Source organism: Bidens hawaiensis, unplaced genomic scaffold (assembly GCF_021521415.1).
Source record: "Bidens hawaiensis isolate Kalapana, Puna unplaced genomic scaffold, B.hawaiensis_p1.1 tig00043696_1, whole genome shotgun sequence".
Lineage (NCBI taxonomy): Eukaryota > Viridiplantae > Streptophyta > Magnoliopsida > Asterales > Asteraceae > Bidens > Bidens hawaiensis.
In genome coordinates, this window is record NW_027497758.1 from 12,957 (window position 1) to 35,482 (window position 22,526).

The following is a 22,526-nucleotide window of genomic DNA, read 5'->3' on the forward strand; positions in this document are numbered from 1 at the left end:
AAGTTTCAATCTAAAATCTTACCTTCACCAAATCCATAATCGAAGGAAGAACATAGAGATTTCAAAACCAACAGTTATGTAACAATGAAACTGAAAACCTTAAATAAAAGAATGCATACAGGATAAGGGTGAATCGTACAAAGGCCTCCACCTGTGATTCAAATCAAAATTCATGGTGATGACGATGATTAAGAGTCCGGGACGGTGGCTGGTAGAGAAAAAGGGAGTGTGTAGTCTGAGAGTTGAATCAGGCGGTTGAAGCAGATGTGTTACCAAAAGTACGTGTCAAAAGTTAATTTGCTTATTTCATGAACAGTGTTCATGTGAGAGGTGTTAAAAACTTACTTTTTGATTTGATATATATATATATATATAACAGGGGTGTTCAGGAAATTTAAAATAAAAAAAAAACGAAATTCAAATAATTCAATCTGAATTCTTATTCAGATACTCGAGTCGGACGATTCCAATATCCGAATAAGTGTTGGATTCGGATATGTATTTAAAAAAAATTCGGATAGTTCGGATTATTTGGATATCTGAATAATACGAATAAATAACAAGTGCTTCAATCTGAATTCTTATTCGTGTACTGTTTTAGTTTTTAGAATCATGATGGATCATGGATTTAATTAGACTTTTGTTTGAATTTTGACTTTTTTTTGTACGTTTTATTTTAATTAGGCGCTTGTTTGAATGTTTGTTATACTGTTTATTTTGTGTTATTTGGATCGGATAGGAGCACCCCTAATTCGGAATTTGGATATGGTCTAAATATTTCAAATCCGAACCACATAATCCATTATCCGATCCGATGACACCCCTTAATAATCATCATATTTCTCTCAAAATTTTATTCTCTTTTAAAAAAGCTCATGTGCCCATGGCCCATTTGTTTCTTTCATTTTACTGCCGCCGCTATTAATTCTTATTCTTACAATCATTTTTGAAAGTAAAACAACAGTCTGTAAGTGTGCACTCTGTGATTTCTAATACCTAAAAAAAGGTTCAGCAATCGAACAATTGCGTTTTCTTGTCCAACGCATGTACAATATCCCTCTACGGACAACATCCCAATATTTACAGCAAAATACAATCTCTGCAGATGCTTGCGACCTACGACACAAGCATGCATGTTTTCATAGGTGGAATCAACAATGTCTGGGAAAGGCAGATTCAGCTCTCCGGCCATAATCAACTCATGCACCAATTAAACAATTCTTCCAAAATGTGTAGAAATTTAATCTACAAAACTGTACATATAAGCGGGTCGGTATAGGTCATGCTTTGTTTCAACCACCTAAATGGTTTATATACAGATCTTTATGTTGTTACGGTAATCGTTTCTATAATCCAACTCTTAGCAAGCAAACAAGCCATTAAGCTACAAGATGGAGCATATAAGTATATAACCAATAACGTACCGATAACCATTTCACGGTTTGATGCCAGAAATTGTTTCAACGATCTAAAGATGCCACACCACTAGGACATCTAAACAAACACGTGGTGTGGAAACTATGCAAAACATTAGAAACCTATAGATGATGATCATTATGATGGTTGTATACATGCTCATGATAACTAAACGTCACTTGCTCATCGAAACCTTCGTAAATTGGACTCAACAAACCAGTTCCAATACAATCACTCTCCTGCCAGTTTGTAAAACCGCCCCTCAAGGTTATTGATGGCGTCATCTCCCCTGTTCATAGATACCATTTTCACCTACAACGTGCCATACGGATCGTACCACATGTAAGAAAATGTTAAAAGATAAATAAAATTTTGAGAGATTTTTAGCGACATTATACATACAGGGATGAGAACACAATCTGAAAAAAATAAAATAAAATTTCACCTAGTAAAAAGGGAAAAAAAATTAGTCATGCATCAATCACTTGTACAGTACACATTGGAATATTAGTCAGCTATAAATATGATATGCATCTTCACACCCTACTTAAAACTCAGAAAACTGTGCATTTGTTATATTAGTAATCACTGAAAATATAATCCGCCATCTTCCAGACGTGGAGAGTAAAATCATCAGCAACACTGGCAATCATCCCCTCTTCAGCCGGGTTCCATGACAAATCAAAAACTCCATCAGTATGCCCACCGTAGGTATGCACCAACTCCGGTGGCACATCCTCATCTATTTGCACCCTCCCAATCCTGCGTTTTTAAATTAAAACACAATCACCACTCAATAATAATATTCACCGTTCAAAAGCTAAATCATCACACAAACAAGGTTGGATGAGTTAAATAAGACTTTAACCTACTTTCAACCCGTTTGAGATAAAAACACGACCATTTTTACATTTATTATAAGCAAATGAGTCGAAATTAGCAACCTTTCAGTATCCCATATCATAACTTTCCAGGCTTCACAACAAGATGTCAAGATGCTCTCATTGTATGGGCTCCAACCAATCTGAAGCACCGCACCACTGCAATAACAAAACCAATTAGATTAAAAAAGGCATACGTCTCTTGATCCCTCAAAACACTAATCCGTCGTGTGTCAGATAATATTTGAAATAATGAGCAAGAAATCTTACATGTGATGATTAAAGGTATGGAGAGGACGGACAAGTCTCCTCATATCAAAGCACTTCACGGTATTGTCTTCGGATTCCGTTGCCACAAGCCATTCGTTAAAAGGATTGAATGACAAGCAATTGATCTACCATAAAACCATATTAAATTAATAAATCATAAAGTGAAAAATGACTCATATTACATGAAATTTCTATGTGAGGCAATGACGACACTATATACAGGTCAAGTTGGGTCTACTAAAATATGTCAACGGGTCAAAACAGACAACTATTATAAAAAAATTTACTTAAAAAGGGTCAAAATTAGTGGCCCAGGTAAGATTCAGTTAAAGAAGAACAGAAACAAAAGGATAAAAAAACGCAGATGCTTGATCAAGAACTGTTGGGCGACACCAATTTTATTAATAATCTTCCTCCGAATGAATAAAGACATCGACCCATGAAATAGACCCAAAACTTGAAAGACAAGAAATCGTAAAAGCAATCAAAAGAGAACTAAATAAACTAACAACCGAAAAACGCCTCCAAACATTCTTAACCCAAATCAGACCCCAGTCAAGATTCTGACCCGCTTCACATGTGAATCCAAACGATTAAGTTTAACAGCAAATTCAGTTAAAAAAAAAATTGGAATATTACTAGTTATACCCCTACGATAGATTAATACAGAAATTAAAAAAAATGAAATTTTCTACATACCTCGGATGGGTGAGCTAGTAAACTGGTGAAGCATGGAGACCGTAAATCATATATGTACAAATATCCATCATTGCCACCAGAAGCAAATATGTTCCAATGATTTAAATTCCATGCTACATCTCCCACGCTACATTCAGGAACCTATTAACCATAATAAATTAATTATAAGATAGACAAAATCAGAAACGGGTCGGCTCATTTAAGATCTCAGGAACCAAATGACAACCAATACCCATTTCAACATGTTAAGTGGTTAACCAATATCCAATATGCTAATGAAATGTACCTTAAACATTTCCAAAGCACCTATTGAAGCTTTATTCAGTGGGGCCCGATTAACGTCCCACAAACAGATTCTGCCATCATCAGATCCGCTTAATAAAAAACCTCGGTTTATTGTACTCCATGATAATCCATATCCTTCACTTCTGTGGCCCGTTAGCCTCAGATCAGGTTTGCTTGTGCCACCGATAGGAGGTTCAGCTGGATGATTCCTGTAATCAAAGATATGGACTTCTGAACTTGATGTTTTGGTGGCAATAATAAAAGGATCTTGGGGCATGTGGCGAGCTCGATACACCTCTCCATCATGAGGGATTCGCCTTACAACGTTTATCTGCAAAACAAACTCAATCAAATATAAAAATGTTCTCGACTTATTATTCTTGCTTACCAAAATAAAGGTAAAAGGCTCATGAAAGACTTCAATAGGGACAGTTACAGAAATGATGGTTAAAGAGAACATTACTAGTATCTTCTCATGATAACAATTAACAAATCAGTTTTACTTTATTGAGAATCACAACGGGAAAAAAAATCAACTGGCGCATAAGTTGAAATTGCAAAAGTTGATGGAAACACGAAGATTACACAATATAGCATGCTCCAAAAAGGAGATCTACTTATAGTAAGAAATCTCGAACCTTGCCGCCAACACCAGACTCATCCCAAAAAGGAATTTTTACTTCTGCAATAATTAGGTAATTAGGTGCACCATTTGCAGCGTGGGTCCCGAGGATAACCTTTTGGAATGTATTTCGCCTGTCTGACGATTGTATCCGGTAAGGGAGCCACTCGACTGTCATTGAAGGTAAGTTGAGTGAATGCCTAATTAGTGAATCATACATAAACGGGATTGAACTCTCCCAATTCTGGTATTCATCATCGAGATCAACCTCTGAATTGACACTGTCACTATCACTATCCATAACTGAAGGGGCAAAAGGGTGTCTCTTTAGGCAATAATTGTAAGGGGAAGGAGGGGATTTCGATAGAGAAACAAGCAAAGAATGTCTCCTTGGGAAAATCCTAGAGATTTTATACATGAAAGATTGTTAAGAAGATTGGGCTTCGGAAGTGATGATGGACCGGTGAAAGGAATCATTATGGATCACTAGCTCAATGTCTCTTTGGGCCTATTCCCACATCAAAATAAAAAAAATACACCTTTTTGGAGCGGATGAAAGTGTCTTCATGTCATTATACTAAGATAAATAAATTAACCTTTCCATGTACAAGATCATGTACGTATCTACCAACTCACACTTGTTAATCTCAAGTGTAGATTCTTTCCTTACTCATCAAAGAGGGCATTTGGCAATTATGGTGAGTGCATTTATCGAATAACATGCATTCATAATCAAAGACAGTGTTGTAGAACTCGCTAGACGTTAGTCAAGCGGTGGGGTACTGACTAGGGAATAATCGGATTGGAAATGCATCTATAGTTTTCACATATATACATGCAATTTTCTTATTGGGGAACCACTGACCAAAGGAACCCCTCATGCTAATTTCATACCTTATTAAGTTAAAAATCTTTTCTTCTCAACCAATAAGCAATAACTTCTCAATATTCCTTCTATGCAACATCCTTCAAAATTTCACTATGGACAAAACACAATCCTCATACATAAATATATTTATTTAGAATCACATGTATTCCTTGGCTTGAGGACAAAACCTTAAGCACGATCATCACACAATACAACTTTTACGAACCGTTAAAAGAGTAAAATGTTACATAGATAGATGAACACACAAAAATATTATGTTGTTGACTAGAAACAAGAATCTTGTTTGGTGTAAGATTCTGTTTTGAGTTGATTAATGAATGCTACATGAGAAACAAGTACAAGAGAAATAACCTGTTTGCAAAGTGCAATTAAAAGATTGCAAACATAAGAATTCAATCCAATCCTATCGAAATCGATGAGCCATTGTGCACAAAGGTTGATATATTAGTCGTAGCAACATCTTGTGAGATTATGTGTGTAATCTGCTAACAGTGTATCATTTCAGAACTGATAATGCTTAAGGTTTTGGGAAACATATGTGAAGAAAAATAAAATAAAAAAATGAAAACATTTAGTGTATGAGGGGTGTGTGTAATTAATTATCTACCCTTTTGATTTATCTAATTCGTATTCGACTACCACAACATCTACGGGTTGTTATTAAGACAAAATAGAGTGCAGTGGTTCTGAAGAAACTGCAGCAGCAGCTTATGAACATCAACTAACTAACTAACTAACTGTGATAGTTTTATGAGTAAGTAAGTAAGCAAGTAAGAAACGAGATTGCTAATTAATTATGATACTCAAAACAACAGAAAGATATCTAATTCTATTATCATTTGAATTTAAACATATCAAATCAATTGGATATTCTTCTATGAAATCATATTGCAATGTTATTGGCATAAATATATAAAATATAAGTAAAGTAGAGAAATTAGGGTTACCGTTGGCTGAAGATGAAGGAACAACTGATTGATTGATTGATTGATTGATTGATGATGAAGACGATGTGAATCAACCATACATAACACAGACCCACCGGATTTATTATTATTATTATTATTATTATTATTAGGCCCCCGGTTCACGAGTTGTGAACTCCACCTAAATATCTAGGTTCGGGCTCACTTTTAAACCAATTAAGTCACCTTTATTTGAGCTTTTTTACGAGAATAATATACTATAAATGAATCGGATGAATATGAACAAATGCATGTCCATTTAATCAAACAAATATTTGTGTTCATGTTTTTTTGTTTAAAAAATAGTAGTTTTGATGAGAGAAAACGTAAAGTTCTCTTTGCTTACGTAATTTTTTTCATAATTGAACCTGGGTGAGGTCCTAATTACGTGTCCTCCGTTATTTCACTGGAGGTTGTCGCTTAGCCTGCTTTATTCACATGTTTGCTTTTCTTTAATCAATGTACCCATGCGTAGGGTCTAATTCACTTGTATCCTCTATCATTTCGTCTGAGAGGAGGTCGTTTTTCTCTGCACTCTTCACATGTATGATCTTCTATAATGCGTGCCAGTTCTTGACACAATAATTTTTTGGTGGCAGGACCTTCCCCCCCCCCCCCAAAAAAAAAAAAAAACCTTAGACGACATGTGCACCTCCGACCAATTTCAAATCACTTCCTTCGGCACCCCAGTGGACCTCTACATTATTTTTTAAATATGATATAATTTGATTTAATATAATATAACATAATCGTTTTTAAGATTTTGGTTAAGCAAAACACACATACAATCAAACTGCATAAAATAAAATAATACAAGACACAAGGCATACGGTTCGATCTAAGCTAACCTACGCTCATGAGTTGCAACCAATAATATATTATTGCTCTATACTCTCGTAATGAGGAATCACAAGTACAATGACATGAATATCCTGATAGTCTGATACTAGTCTAGAGTTTCTAGCTTAACAAAAACAAAAGTACATCTTAATAAAAATATATGAGGTCAACCCTAAGGCCTCTCATGTCTTCAAATCTTCATCGAACCCAAACATATTTTCAACTAACCGAAGCCCGAGCCTCCACAAACTCATCAAGCGTTCTCTAATTATAACAACCTGTGATTTTTATGAAAAAGTCTAAAAAGTGGCAGTTGGCCAATTCCTAGCAAAAAAGCAACCCATTACCCAACTCGCCCATCTTGCCAAATAGTTGAAGTAACTATGCTTTCAACATGAATAAAGATCCAGCATGAGGGTGACTTTGTAATCTTGATTTCAATCTACAAGTTCACTCAACAATCTAAATATATAGTTTTTAAACCGGGTTATAACATCTCATTTATTTGTGAAACTCTTTCATTATCAAATCCTAAGTATATTATTGACGTCCTTATAATAAATAATATTAAAATCCAAAAAAATATATAAATATTAGAAACGAATAATGTAAGACAACCCCGTAATACGGGGGATAAAAACTAGTATGTTATAAATTAGGATGACAATGGTCTTACTTACACATGTTGATAATAGACAAGCGCCACTTACTAATTAAAATTTTCGTTAACTAGACTCAACGAATCAGTTCCAATACAATCACACCCTTCTGCCAGTTTGTAAAACCACCCCTAAAGGCTAAAGAGTTGATAAAACACTTGTTTGAAATGTTATACTAATTTAATGAGAGATTGGAAATAGTTCTTTCAAGACTTCAAATATGTTAGTGCACGGTTTTGCGTCTTGAGTCTTTGTAATTATCGTTAACGTTTTGTTTATTATTTAATGTAATAATTAGTTAACTTATTATCTAGTCCGTTAAGTTAAGTCTAGTTCGTTAGGGGATCTTAGCGAACTAAGACATTAAATGTATTCCCTCCTGATTCGTTAGGGGATGTTAACGAATCAGGGGGTGTTTCGTTAACTTAATGTATGTAACGAAGGAGAGTCTGGTTCGCTAGGGGATGTTAGCGAACCAGATCCTCTTCTATATATAGTGAACCCCTGTTCACTGTTTATTTAAGAATTGAGAGTTAATTATCGAACCTCTGTCCAATTGTTCTCTCGATCTTCAAGCTAATATTATACGAATTACACTAACACATATATTGATAATACATATACATATACAACACTTAATCTATAGTAATTATGAGCTAGATCTATAAACGTATTAATCGGTTATTCACAGATCTGAGATCTGTTTTAGTTATAGTTATTGGATTGATACGAAACGGGTACCAACAAGTGGTATCAGAGCTGTTGGTTCTCATTACACTTGATTTGGTGTTTGAATTAGTTTGATATTGTTAGTTTTATGTTTAAGTGAATTTTGGACTAAGTTTATGTTGATTTGATTGAATTATGGTTGAATTGGACTGGATTTGAGTTGATTAAGGTATTGGTACGGATTAGTGAATTGGAATTGAGGTTTGAATTGGTTTTGTGTGGATTGGTTTTGGTTTCGGTTTAAGTCCGAAACAGGGTATATGTTATGATATAATTGTATCGGTAATTGGAATTGTTTGATATCGAGGTTTAGTGTACTAGATTTGCGATGATGTTATGAGTTGTTTGATAGGTCATTTGTGCGATTTGGTTATGATTTGAGATAGTATTACGAATTTGATATTTCTGGGTTTCTGGGTTTTTGTAGTTTGATGTTCATCATTTCTGGAATTTCATGTTGAAGATTTGAAGATTCAAGATAAATATGATTCGTTACGTTGATTCGCTATACTGTTTAACTTAATTCGTTCATCAAAGTTGCTAATTCGTTATCCTGTTCAGGTAATTCGTTAGCCAGTTCGTGTGAGTTGTTAATTCGTGTTATTTGATTCATCAATTGGATTAATCGATTCGTGTGACACGCGTCCACTTTGGGATTTGTGTCATAACAACCTTTGCCACGTGGCATAAGGTGTCAGAGTTTGTTACAAACGGTTGTAACAACCTGATTCGCTATAGTTTGATTCGTTATTAACTGTAGTCAATTCGTTATCTTATTCGCTAAGCATTCCTTAGTGATTCGTTACTGTTTATCATTTGATTCGCTAAGATTGATTCTTGGTGATTCGCTTGGTTAATTCGCTCGGTTAATTCGTTAATATTCGGACTCGTTGGTTGATTCGGTAAGTTCAGTTGTGATTCGTAGACTGATTCGTTAACTATCAATCTTAACTTCGTTAAGACTTGATTCGTTATTCTCCTGTTTACAGTTCGCTATAACTGTTCACAGATTCGTTAACCTTATTCGCTATTTGATTCGTTAAACCCTAGAATTTTCAAAGATGGCTGGTATGTATGCATTAGCGTCTCAGAACATGTTGATGCAACAAATATTGCAACTTGATACTGAGATTGGTTCACATTCTAAATGTCCTTGATTGATGAAGTTTAGTGACTTTGCCAAGTGGGAACCTCGGTTTCGTGCTCATTTGGGGTATGTTCACCTTGATTGCTCATATTGTCTCGATGAAGTTTATGTAGCACCAATGATTGGTGACGATACTATTGGGTATACTCCTAAAGCTGTTTCTCAATACTCACAAGAAGAGAAGAAAGCTTTAGAAATCGAGATAAAAGCCTATTCCACTCTTACTATGGCATTGCCAAAAAATATTTTTCATCAAGTGGGTAGTATCAAGAGATGTGCTTCTTTATTTCAACATCTACGTATGAGAAGTATGGGGAACACGACTGAGAGTAAGAAAGTGATGCTTAAGTTTCAGTTTCGAAATTTTAATCTATTGAAGGGAGAAACAGTTGAAGAGATGATTACAAGGTTTATTCACTTAATTGCTGAAATGGACAAGATGAAATTGGAAGTTTCTGAAACAGATAAAATTGACACTATTAAGAGTGTGCTTCCAAGTTCTTATTCAACATTTCTCATGGTGTTAAAAGAGAATGATTATTTCTTGAACAAAGACTTGACTGCACTTGAATTTTTACAAAAGATCGAAGCTAGAGAATATGATCTTAAGTGTCAAAAATCTTCCAAGGAAAATCAAGATCCAGCTTTCTATGGTGGAAGTATGCCTCTTAGTTCAACGATCTCTCCAATCAATGCTTTTCTTACCCAAGCTGCAAGTGAAAAAGAATCAACTATGTTCAATGATCCAAAAGTTTGTTTCTATTCTGCTGGTAATTCTGGATTGTCTGGTGGCTCTGGAAGTTCAGCTACTACTAATCCATTTGCTTCAACACCTAGTATTAATATGAAGGAAGCTGAGCAAAACTTTGCTTTTCTGACAGCTTTCATGTCTTCATACGAAAACTTGGTAGGTAGTAAGATTGCCACAAGTGATTTAACTGATGAGGATTATGATCAGATAGATCCTGATGATTTGGAAATCATGGATTTAAAGTGGAACATGGCTATGGTTGTCCGTAAGGTTAAAAGATTCATGCAGAGAACTGGTAAAAATCTTCCAGCTTTAAACAAGAAGTTGGGTTTTGACAAGTTGAAAGTAAAATGCTATAATTGTCAAGAATTTGGACATTTCGCAAAGGAATGTGACAAACCAAAGAAAGAATACACTGGTTCTCGTGGTCAAAATTCTTCTACACCTCGAGGTAGTGATGCTGAAAAGAAACCTTCTTCTTCTACAACACAAGCAATGCTAGCATATGGTAATGACTGGTCACAACGGTTATTATGTAATGATGCTCAAGAAAATCTGGCTATGTTTGGATTATATAAAGATTGTCAAGATACAAGTGGGAGTGAGATGTCTTCTGATAATGATTCTGATTCTGATTTTGACAACTTTTGCGACAAACCTCCAACAGTATTTGCTTGCATGGCCAAAATCAATGAGGTTAGTCATTCTATCTATGCTACTTCATCTGTTAAAGTATCATGCGTTGATTGTGATAAGTTAGAAGCTTTGAAAAGTCAAAATGATAATCTGGTAAGAGAAATTGCTTATCTAAAGGATACTTATCGACAATCTCTTGAATCTCAAATGAGATCTCGAGAAAAGATTGAAGCATTGTCGACAAGTAACCACGATCTCAAAGCTGAGTTATCTGTGAAAATGACGATTAATGACCAAAAGTTTCAAGAAATTCTGAAACATCGTTCAAAGATAACCGAGCTTGAGAATGAGGTTCTTGAGTTGAAGAACAAACTGGGAAAGTTTAGGAATTCTTCATTTCTGTTGAATGAAATTATTGAAGTGTCTGGTAAACAAAAGGATTCTAAGAAAGGTATTGGTTTTGTTGAAGTTCCACCTCCATTTCACAATGATTACAAAATTAATCCTTTTGCTAGAAAAGAAGAAGATTTGATTGAGAAAGAAACAGTGATTTCTGAAAAATCTAAACCAGTTAACTCAGTAAAACCAGTTAAAACAGAAACTGTTAAGACCCAGGTTGCTCCTCAAAAACCTCATGTTCAAAGTAAAAAGGTCTTTGTTGAGAATGATGATAAAGTGATTATCGAGGACGTGTTTGAACCTGAGATCATACACAAGAATAAGAACATCCCAAGTTCTAATCATATTCTTTGCGAACCTCAAGAATTTGAGGAAGCTGTGTATGGTTCATTCAAGTCTCACATGAAATAGCCCTGCTTGCGGTGCGCACATATGATGTATATATGTGTGAACCCTCGGGTGGGCAAAAGTGAAATTGCACTAATTTTGACGTTATTTTACTAATCTCGTGAAAATAACGTTAAAAGTGACGGACGGTTAATCAGGCATCATGTAGTGGCGTTGATAGCTAAAAGATAAGGGTACATGCACCGATCAGCCGGTGTCCCGATGATTGAGTGCTATATGCCTTATGTCCAAGGCTTGATGCAAAACTACTATCGAGCCGGGGGTCTCACCGGAAGCAGTCTCTCTATCCCTATGGGGTAGAGGTAAGGCTGCCTACATCTTACCCTCCTCAGACCCTACCATAGCTTTGCTATTGGTGGGATATACTGAGTACGATGATGATGATGATGATGATGATGATGATGATGATGAAGTCTCACATGAAAAAGGAAAAACCGATAAAAACTAAACCTGTAAAGGCAAAGAAGTCAGATAAACCAAAGCTTTCTGATGAGGACTTAATGCGGTTTGTTAATCCTCCTAGTTCTAAGCCTTCACCTGTTAGAGTTTTTAAATTAAAAGGGATGGACACGATGTTCACAGAAAAAGATATTCCAATAAGTATCATTAAACCTGAACTTATTGAGAGTGTCTTTATCAATGAAACGTCAAAAATTCAAGATCTTGAACGTCGATATGCTCAAGCGAAAACATCAGTTCCATATGACCCATTGACTAAGGCAAAGCATGTTTTAAAACAGGCTAAGAAAATCAACTTTGTGAAGTCAACTGGGACAGACACATTGAAAAGTTTTTCAAATTGTTCTAATTTGGATTTTTACTTGAAAAAGAAATCTGAATTAACTGATGAGTTTGCTAAGAGCATGACCAAGAATGTGAGTCATCATCAAACTTCTGCATCATTCATTCCAACTACTTCACAACAACATCGTGTAGACATGCGAAGCTGTTTTCTTTGCGGTCAACTTTGTCATGTTGTGAGGGATTGTAATCAAAAGAGCTATCAGAATCTTCATCCTTTTATCAAGGACAACTCTAAACCAATTCCACTGGTAAAGGAGATTCTAAAACGACCTGCATCGTATACTGATGACACTCATATTATGTTCTCTAATGTGAATCCACGGAAGGTTATTCATGTTAATGAGACACATGGTCAGGTTAAACCAAAGTTTGTCCCGCATGAGCCAATTTGTAGGAACACGAATTCAAAAATTGTTCAAGCAGCTTACTTAAGACGAAAGTCTAGAAAGGCTGTAACTTATTCACAAGTGGCTAAACAACATTTGAACTCTGTTAAAGTTAATGATCAAAGAGAAAACCAAAAGGTGCCCAAGACTGAGGTCAGGGCTGCCTTTTTGAACTAATCATCTTTATTTTGTGTGTAGGGTTCATCCAGGACTGTGTCTGGTGAAAACTGGATAATGGATAGTGGATGTTCTCGTCATATCACTGGAAATCTCGACCTATTAACCAACGTGAGGAATATTCAAGGGGGTTATGTGGCATTTGCTGAGAATTCTGGGGGCATGATCACACAAGAGGGTGAAGTTTCAAATGGTCACATCACGTTTGAGAAAGTAAATTATTGTGATAAAGTAGATCATAATTTATTAAGTGTATCACAGATTTGTGATAAAAAGTACACAATGATATTCACTGACAAGGAATGTCTTATCTTGAAACCGGTTTATGTTATTCCTGAGGACATGGTTGTCATGCGATCAACACGATCGAATGATATTTATGTCTTGAACATGAGCTCTAAGATATCCACATCGATCGAAACATGTTTTGTCTCGAAGGCAACCGAGAAAGACTCAATTCTATGGCATCGTAGAATGGGTCACATACATGTGAGAAAGATGAATTATTTGATGACTAATGATTTAGTGGAAGGTGTCTCGTTGAAGAATTTTAAATTATGCGATCACTGCGTTGCATGTAAAAGGGCAAGCAGAAGAAGAAGACACATCCTTCTAAATTATTGAATTCCATTAATACCCCTCTTGAATGACTTCATATGGATTTGTTTGGTCCTGTGAATCGTGTGAGTATTTCTGGGGATTGGTATTGTCTTGTGGTGACTGATGATTATTCGAGATACTCATGGGTGTTATTTATGATTTCGAAAGATCAAACACCGGTTTTGGTACAAAACCTTATCACCAAGATCGAATCAATGTACAAACAAAAGGTGAGGAGAATCCGAAATGATAATGGTACAGAATTCAAAAACACTGTATTGGATTTCTTTTGTGTTCAAAAGGAATTCATCGAGAATACAGTGCACCTTATGTACCTCAACAAAATGGTGTTGCCGAACGAAAGAATCGAACCTTGATTGAAGCTGCACGTACAATGCTTGCTGATTCTGAGCTTCCCGTCCAATTATGGAATGAGGCGGTGAATACTGCTTGCTATACTCTTAATCGGGTTCTAACAGTTAAAAGACTCAAAAAGACAAGCTATGAGTTATTGAATAATCGAAAACCTAACTTAAAGTATTTGGAACCTTTGGGTGTCGGTGTACTATGTTGAAGAAGGAGGCGGGTAAATTTGAAGAAAAAAGCTATCGAAGGGTATTTCGTGGGATATGCATCTCCAAAGAAAAGGGTATTCAACTTTACATCCGGTTGTGTTGAAGAATGGTACCATGTGGACTGCCAAAAGTACACAACTCCTTCTCAAGGGAAAGGTCCTGATTGGATGTTTGACTACGATAGTTTATATAATTCATTTACTCCATCAACTGAACATATTGACGAAGACCTGGTTCGAGCATACTTTGAAGATCATTTGGCAATTCCCCGATTTTCAAGTTCTAATGATGTTGCAGCTCAACCTGATGCTCCAACTGAGGAACCTCAAGTTGCTTCTCCAGTGGCTATCGATAATGTTTCCACTTCTTCGTATAATGATCAAACTGAAGATCAAGTTATTAACCTTGACAGTGATAATGTTTCATCTCCTGAACTTGGTGAACAATACACTAACTTATTTGATAATGTTGTTGTTCCTGAGAATCCCACTCTTCGGATTCATGGATATCATCCACAGGAAAACATCATTGGAGAACTTGATGTGGGCGTTCATACACGTCATCAAGTTGCTTCGTCAAGTGATAATAACATATTGTGTGCTTACACTGATTTACATTCATCGGGAATTGTGAATCTTGTTAAATTCACTTGCTTTCTATCTCAAGTTGAGCCAACGACGGCTCGAAAGGCACTTGAAGATCCTTCTTGGGTAGAAGCTATGCAAGAAGAATTACAGCAATTTGCACGATTGGGTGTTTGGGATTTAATAGACAAGCCTGCTAGAGTCAAGAAAGCAATTCCGACTAAGTGGGTATTTAAGTGTAAGAAATACGATAGAGGTGTGATTGTCAGAAACAAGGCACGTCTAGTGGTGCAAGGGTTTCATCAGCAGGAGGGTATTGATTACACAGAGGTATATGCTCCAGTTGCAAGATTAGAATCGATTCGAATCTTCCTAGCATATGCAGCTTACAAGAATATCAAGGTCTACCAAATGGATGTTAAGAGTGCTTTTCTTAATGGTGAACTACACGAAGAGGTGTTTGTTCAGCAGCCTCCTGGTTTTGAAGATCCAGAGTATCCGGACCGTGTTTACCGATTAAACAAGGCCCTGTATGGTCTACATCAAGCCCCGAGAGCTTGGTATGGCACGCTCGCCGACCATCTGGCTGATACTGGCTTCAAAAGAGGGACTGTCGACTGCACTCTATTTCATAAAACTGTTGGTAATGATCTTCTCCTAGTCCAGATTTATGTTGATGATATTATTTTTGGGTCTACAAACGACACATTGTGTAAGGAGTTCGAGAAGTCTATGCAAACAAAGTTCGAGATGAGTTCGATGGGAGAGATGAATTTCTTTTTAGGGCTGCAGGTTCACCAGTCTGCTAACGGAATCTTCATTCATCAGACTAAGTATGTGAACGACGTCTTGAGCCGATTCAAGATTTCTGCCGGAAAAATCCCTTCTACTCCTCTCCCCGTGGGTCACAATTTATCACCGGATGAATTGGAGAATACCGTTGATCCTACCTTCTATCGTGCCATGATCGGATCTTTAATCTATCTAACGGCTTCTTGCCCTGATATTATGTTTGCTGTTTGTCTTTGTGCTAGGTATCAAGCAAGTCCACGAGTGACTCACCTAGCTGCAGTCAAGAGAATTCTTCAGTATTTGAGGGGAAATCCAGACATCGGGTTGTGGTACCCCAAGGATGATACTTTCGATCTTACTGCTTATTCAGACTCGGACTATGGAGGTTGCAAGATCAATTTTAAATCAACGACTGCAGGATGTCAATTCTTAGGAAACCGGCTTGTTTCCTGGCAGTGTAAGAAGCTGACAACGGTCTCCACTTCAACCGCCGAAGCTGAGTATGTTGCAGCCTCGAGTTGCTGTTCCCAGGTTTTGTGGATACAACAACATCTCCGCGACTACGGTTTGAAGTTTCTTACTACTCCTATTCTGATTGATAATTCTGCTGCAATTTCTATCGCAAAGAATCCCGTACAACATTCGAAAACAAAACATATCGAAATTCGATATCACTTTATACGGGATTGCTTTGAGAAGAAGTTGATTGACCTTGAGAAAGTACATACTGACTTTCAGAAAGCCGATTTGTTTATCAAAGCTTTTGACAAAACACGTTTTAAATTTTTGCTTGGTTTAAACGGATTGAAGACCCTCGCTGATATCCTTAAACAAGGATGACTATCTTTATTTTATGTCATTTTTTCTTTTAAAATTTATTTTGGTTTTAGGGGGTGAAAATCTAGAAAATACAAAAAGATTGTGTTTTTCGTTTATATAGATAAAACCCAAAAACATTAAAAAGATTGTGTTTTTCGTTTGTATAGATAAAACCCAAAAACATTAAAAAAAATCTTAATCCAAAAACATTAGAAAATTCAGAAAAATCAAAAATAATGTTATTTCTTTAATATTTTTCTTTAAAATATTTCTTGAAAAACCAAAAACATTTTAAAATCTGAAAATACAAAAAGAATGTACTTTTCAGTTTGTACAGAAAAATCCGAAAATCCAAAAAGACTGTGAAGTTTATTTTGTTTATAAGAAAATTGAAAAAGACAAAAATATTGTGTTTTTAATGTATGTATAGAGAAAAATCAAAAAGATTTTTGCATGCGTTCGCTGAAAATTATGTCAATTATGTACACTTGAAGGGCATATATGTGTATATGTTTGGTCCTGATATTTACTTGTAAATGTTCAGGTTAGCCATTTACCTGATAATGGAAAATAGTTGGGGCGTTCTTTATGCGTTTATAGATTATTTTCTCGCTGAAAATTATGTCGATTATTTAAGTTTATGAAGCATGCTTGCATGTCTTGGTCCTATTATTCACTTGTTGGATTGATAGAACAGCCATTTATTTATAGACTTAAGTTAACTGGGGCGATTAAATTTATCTTTATTTTGTTTTATGCTCCTCAAATCTTTGAGTTTTTGAAGAAAAAAGAGAAAATGATAGTACATTGATTATCTTGACCCCAAGTCCAGTAAGAAGTAAGCTTAAAAGACTGTGTGCTTAATTGCATTGGTGCATTGGTAGGTCTTAAAACAACCTAGTAGAGTAAAGTATGTGATATAAACATAAAGAAACGCCAAATTGAAAGGGGGTGTTAGTCTCTAGCAAAAGTCTCGGTGAGGATGGCAGAAATGTAATAACCAGACATACTCAAGCCTTATAGTTGTTGATCACCAAAAATATAATAAAGCAATAACAAGCGTTAGGATTCTGGACACTGTGAGTCTTTATGGGGCTTAATCATCTGGGTATTCATATGCATGAATATTTCATTCGCTTTCTAGAGCAAACCCAAAGTCATTAAACTTGATCACTGCTGTACTTAGTACAAACTTCCAAATTACTGACTTGATCAAAATCCGCTGCTAGTCATACATTTGTTCCTCCCTTGCGTGCGTCTTAATACCATTAAGAAACGGACCCCAGGGGATACAATGTATGTAAGCCGACAGATGGACTCGTGCATACTCACTCACAGTAAAGGAAACTTGATGCATTGCTCAAAATTTCTAAATTGGTATCAAAATTTTTGATCAACACTATAATGGTTTAAGTCAAGTTGGGGTGTTTCGGAAAAAATCAAATTAAGCTTGAACCGAGATTAGAGGCTGATAGTTTCTGATATTCTGTGCTATAATTGAACCAATTAATCATATCACAAAAAAACTTGAAAATTTGTTATTAGATTTAAGTGGACAGCAATACCAATGACCGACTTAACGCCAGTCATAATATCGCTGAAATATAAAACTGTGATGGAAGGGCAATTTGGTCAATATGATTCTCTGCTCAAACTCAACAAAAAAAACACAAAAAATATGTATTGCTTTTATTAAAATCATAGAAAAACACAAAAAGATTGTTCATTTTTTTAAATGTTTGGATATTTCTTTGTACATACATTCTTTAAAATTTTTTTTTTATAAAATACCAAAAAGATTTTATTTTTCTTTCTATATAAATTATTTAATGGCTTTAAGTTATGTTTCGTAAAAATAAAATGTCTTTTAAGGTATTTAGTTATCGGGATAAAACGGTTCTCGGTAATGTTTTTATGTTAAAAGATTATTTAATTCATTTATTTAATTCATTTAATTATTTAATTTAAAATTAAATAAAGGGTTTAATTCGTTAACACTAAGTTGTTAATTATGGATAACGAACTAGGTGATTCTTTAGCGAACTGACTTCCAGTTCGCTCACCTAATTCGCTTCCGCACTCTGTAACGAATCATCCCTCTTCGTTATACATATTTAACGAATCAAGACACGAAATCATGTCTTGTTCGCTACCCTTAAGTTAACGAACTGAGTTAGCGAATGAGCTAATTCGTTTATTTAAAATCCATACGAATCGCTTGATTCGTACAACTTGTACCTCGGGTTGCATACAAGGTTATAAAAGACAAGAAACACGATCAGTCCTTCACTGTTCGTCTTCTTCCTTCACCCTAAAGACACCCTATTCAAATTTTCTTTGAAATCTCAACATTCACATTTCGATATTTCTAAAATATATTTGGATTTCTCAGGTATAGATGAACACGGCGATATGTTTTTCGTTAAAAATGATTGTGTATTTATGGTTAAATTATGAACTTTTGTGTTTAAGGGTTTTCCGAGTGTATAAACCCATTTGATTTATGATTTGTTATGGTGAACTTGATTATTTATGACTTAATGTGATCGGAATGCTATTCCGATACCCTTGGTGGACTTTAATCGACATTTGATTATCGTTTGCTGGGTTAATTATGTATTTATGCTCTCGGTGTTTATGTTTGGTTCGTTTAACCTCAGTATACCTAGGTTTTGAGTCTCAATCTCATCACCGTAGGCTTACGAGTGTGATTGCGAATTTAACTAGCTCATTATCTTGATGATGCAATGATAGTTTTGGCCTAATTGATGCTGGATTTACACTGTTGACTATTGATGTTGATCCTAATTTTGACCTTGACTATGCGAGTCAAAGAACAAGTCTAATTTAATTGACCATTCGTTAGCCTTAGCGAATTGGGATTGTTTCGTGTCCAATTCGTTAAGGACTTATACGAACTAGCTAAGCAAATAACATAGTACACGAATCAGATGTGGATGCGTTTAAAATATAACGAACTAGATCTTTAGTTCGTTTAAAATAATAATTCGCTATGTCTAATTCGTTAGCTCATTTACTTGATAGCGAATCGCCTGATTCGTTACTGAATTTTAACGAATCAGAGTGATATTTAACGAATGACATTTAATATTAATTAAATTTAAAAGTCACGTAATTTAACTAAAGTATTTAAATCGTCTAAACGCGTAAATAGATTAAATACACATATCTTTTATCATTGAATACATTCCATCTATAAAATAATCTGACATATTTTGATGTTTAATATATTTTACGTCTTCTCATATTCGTCTTTATGTATACAGTAATCATGGCTGATCAACAAGAGCAACCACCACAACAAGCACAACAAGACGATGTTATTATACTCCCATTTGACAAGAAACACAATATCTGTGCTTATGTGAATCAAGATGTTACAGATGTGGCTGTGTTTGGGGATATGTTGGCCTTCTTATGACGTTCAAAGATACACTATGCCATAACCGCGAGACCTAAAGTGTATCTGAGTATTATCAGGCAATTTTGGAACACAGCTGAATATGTTGAAGAGGAAAAAACCATTCGAGCAACAATCAATCAAACTCAGATTACAATTGATGTTGAGGTCATTCGTCGTGTACTTCAATTTGACGATAATGATGATAACCCAAGTGAGTTTGACAGGCCGTTGGTTAGAGGCTTATTCACACGCTTGAATTATGGTGGAGACATTCGTAAATCTATGCTGAATAAAAACAGGTTATGTCCACTATATAAGTATCTTATGCATGTTCTACTTTACTGTTTGAGTGGGCGTCGTGGTGGGTTTGATGAATGTAGGCTTAGCTTGCAGTCAGCATTTGTTGCTTTGATTCTGAACAAGCTGTATAATTATTCAGAATTAGTTTTCGACCATTTGAAGGAACAGGTTCAGCAAACACTTCAGTCAAAGAAGTTCTTGATGTATCCTCGCTTTCTGCAGTTGATTATTCAAGATTTAATTCCGAACTTGGCTATTGATCAGACTTTGGTGAACGATGAACTTGATATGGAACACATGACAACTGAAACTGTGCATCGTATGTTAACTTATAGAAAGGAGAGGCCACAAGATAAACGGATGATTGGTCATATAATCAATCCTAATTATGTCTGTCCTCCTAATGAACGCTGGATCCATGATGATTCGGATTCCGAGAGTGAAGGAGGAGAAGGTGGGAACGATGATGATGTCGATGATGATGGAAATGGTGGTGCTGGTGATGCCGCTCTTAAAGAACAACAAGATGCAGTTGATGCTGCATTAGCCGACACCATTAAGGCTCAATTAGAAAGAAAAAGAAAAGGGAAAGCTGTGGCAACTGGTGAGCCATCGAAGAAACGACGTGTGTCTGCTGGGGCTGGTGTCATTATTGGTGTGCCACCACCTCGTCAATCAACGCCTCCACGCCCGGTAGTGCCAATTACGACTGATACTCCGGAAATGACCTTAACGACGACGATGGTATCACATGAGCAGTTGGGCATGATACCTCAGTCAGCATTAACTGAAATACCATTACCAACTGCTACTGTGGCTACAACTCCTCCAACCATAACAATGACTCATCCTCCTCCTCCTCCTCCTAGTGATCTCTCATTTATGAAAATTACAAGGCCTCAAGGTCCAATCCAACCAATTCATCCATCCTTGTATGCTTTGCCACCACATCGTCTGACAAAAATGTTATTAAATCTTCTTCATTTGTATGAGAATCAGATAAATAATGATCGGTTAAATCAGGAACGTCTAATGGAGAATCAGAAGAAACTAGTCAGCTATGTTTCTTTCTGTTAAAAGGAAACAAAGGCCCTACATGAGATTGTTGAGTCTCAGGGGGTGAAGATTAAAGATCAAGAGGATCTGATCCTTCAATTAACTTGCAAAGATGATGCTTTGAAAAAGATCAAGAATAATGAGGAAGATTCTGATGATGATGAGACTGGTGCTGGTGGTGAGACTAAACAAGCTCAAGACCCTGCGTCTGGTGCGGGTACGAGTTCTGTTGACGATTCAGAGAAACAGATTATTGTGTATCGTGATTATTCGGCTGCTAAACCAATAGAGATGATTGAAGCCGACACGGTAATATTTATGGATGGATCGGGGGTGATTAGAAGCATGGTGAATAAGGATGAGATAGAGGAAGGTGAGTTTGTGGAGAGATCTTTGACACGGGAGCATATTTCTATACTGCTTGGGCTGAATGATGATCAATTAAATGCTTTGGAGACTGAGCCCGATGTTGAAGTAGTGAATGAGGAAGGTTTGGAAGATGATCCGTCTATTCAGATGAATACAGATTTTATTTATGAAGATGAGGATATCGAGGTGGAAGATGTCACTGCTCAGGAGTACCCTGACTTGTTTCAACACACTAATGTTGATCAAGGTGCTCCAGCATTCGATGAGCAAACGTTTAAAGAAACCGAGGATGAACTGGAAAAGATCTTGAAGTGTAAGCGGACAGTTCACTCACTTGCAGAAATAACCGATGATGATATTGAGAGATGGTTCAAACGTCAGAAAGTGGGTAAAATTATTGGTGCGTATCGATATGTTGATCAAGAAAGGAAAGACACTGCTGCTGCATGGGTCAAAGCAAATCAAATGACCTCTTTCAAGACGGTTTCCAAGGTACACGGTGATATTGTCTCTTGGTTGTATGATTCTGAGATTAAAGTATGCATAATAAAGTGGGAGAAAGGTGTACAGTATTACGAAAAGATGATGGACGTTCTTACTTTGCCGTGGTGGGATGTTCGTACCCTCGCGAGACGTCCGTATATCAATCGTGGGGGTTACTGAATAGCTGAGTGGTTTCATCAACACTTACTATTCGAGGTTAATCATGGATTCAAGTTCTTCAAGCCCCAGGTCCCGAGACGTAAACGCATTGATGAGATTGATCCAAAGACCCGGTGGAAGAAACTTGTGCTTAAAGTTAAACCGCCGAAGATGATGAAGAAAGTACCGGTGAAGACGATGCCCCAACAAATGCATCTCTCTTTCAACCGATGGTACTATGACAATCGTACAGGCGAGGCCGTCATTGTTCTTGGTCGAGGACTGGAGACTGAACTGATCAATATAATCGACCCGATGTGGTTGGTTAATTTATCTGAAACAGACAATGACGTGCTATACAAGAAGCAGATTTTGATTGAGCGCCGTGAAGATTACGACCTG

At 36.2% G+C, this 22,526-nt stretch overlaps 1 protein-coding gene across 1 annotated transcript; it reads right to left on the reverse strand.

The window, feature by feature from the left end:
* Nucleotides 1-1,844: 1,844 nt before the first annotated feature.
* LOC143594494 (histone-binding protein MSI1-like) lies at nt 1,845-4,696 on the reverse strand. The gene is made up of 6 exons (XM_077073797.1): nt 4,190-4,696; nt 3,553-3,882; nt 3,267-3,407; nt 2,568-2,692; nt 2,361-2,456; nt 1,845-2,178 (listed from the first exon to the last, which is right to left on the reverse strand). Exons 1-6 carry the CDS (start codon nt 4,589-4,591, stop codon nt 1,995-1,997), a joined length of 1,278 nt encoding a protein of 425 aa, XP_076929912.1. The 5' UTR covers nt 4,592-4,696; the 3' UTR covers nt 1,845-1,994.
* Nucleotides 4,697-22,526: the final 17,830 nt, after the last annotated feature.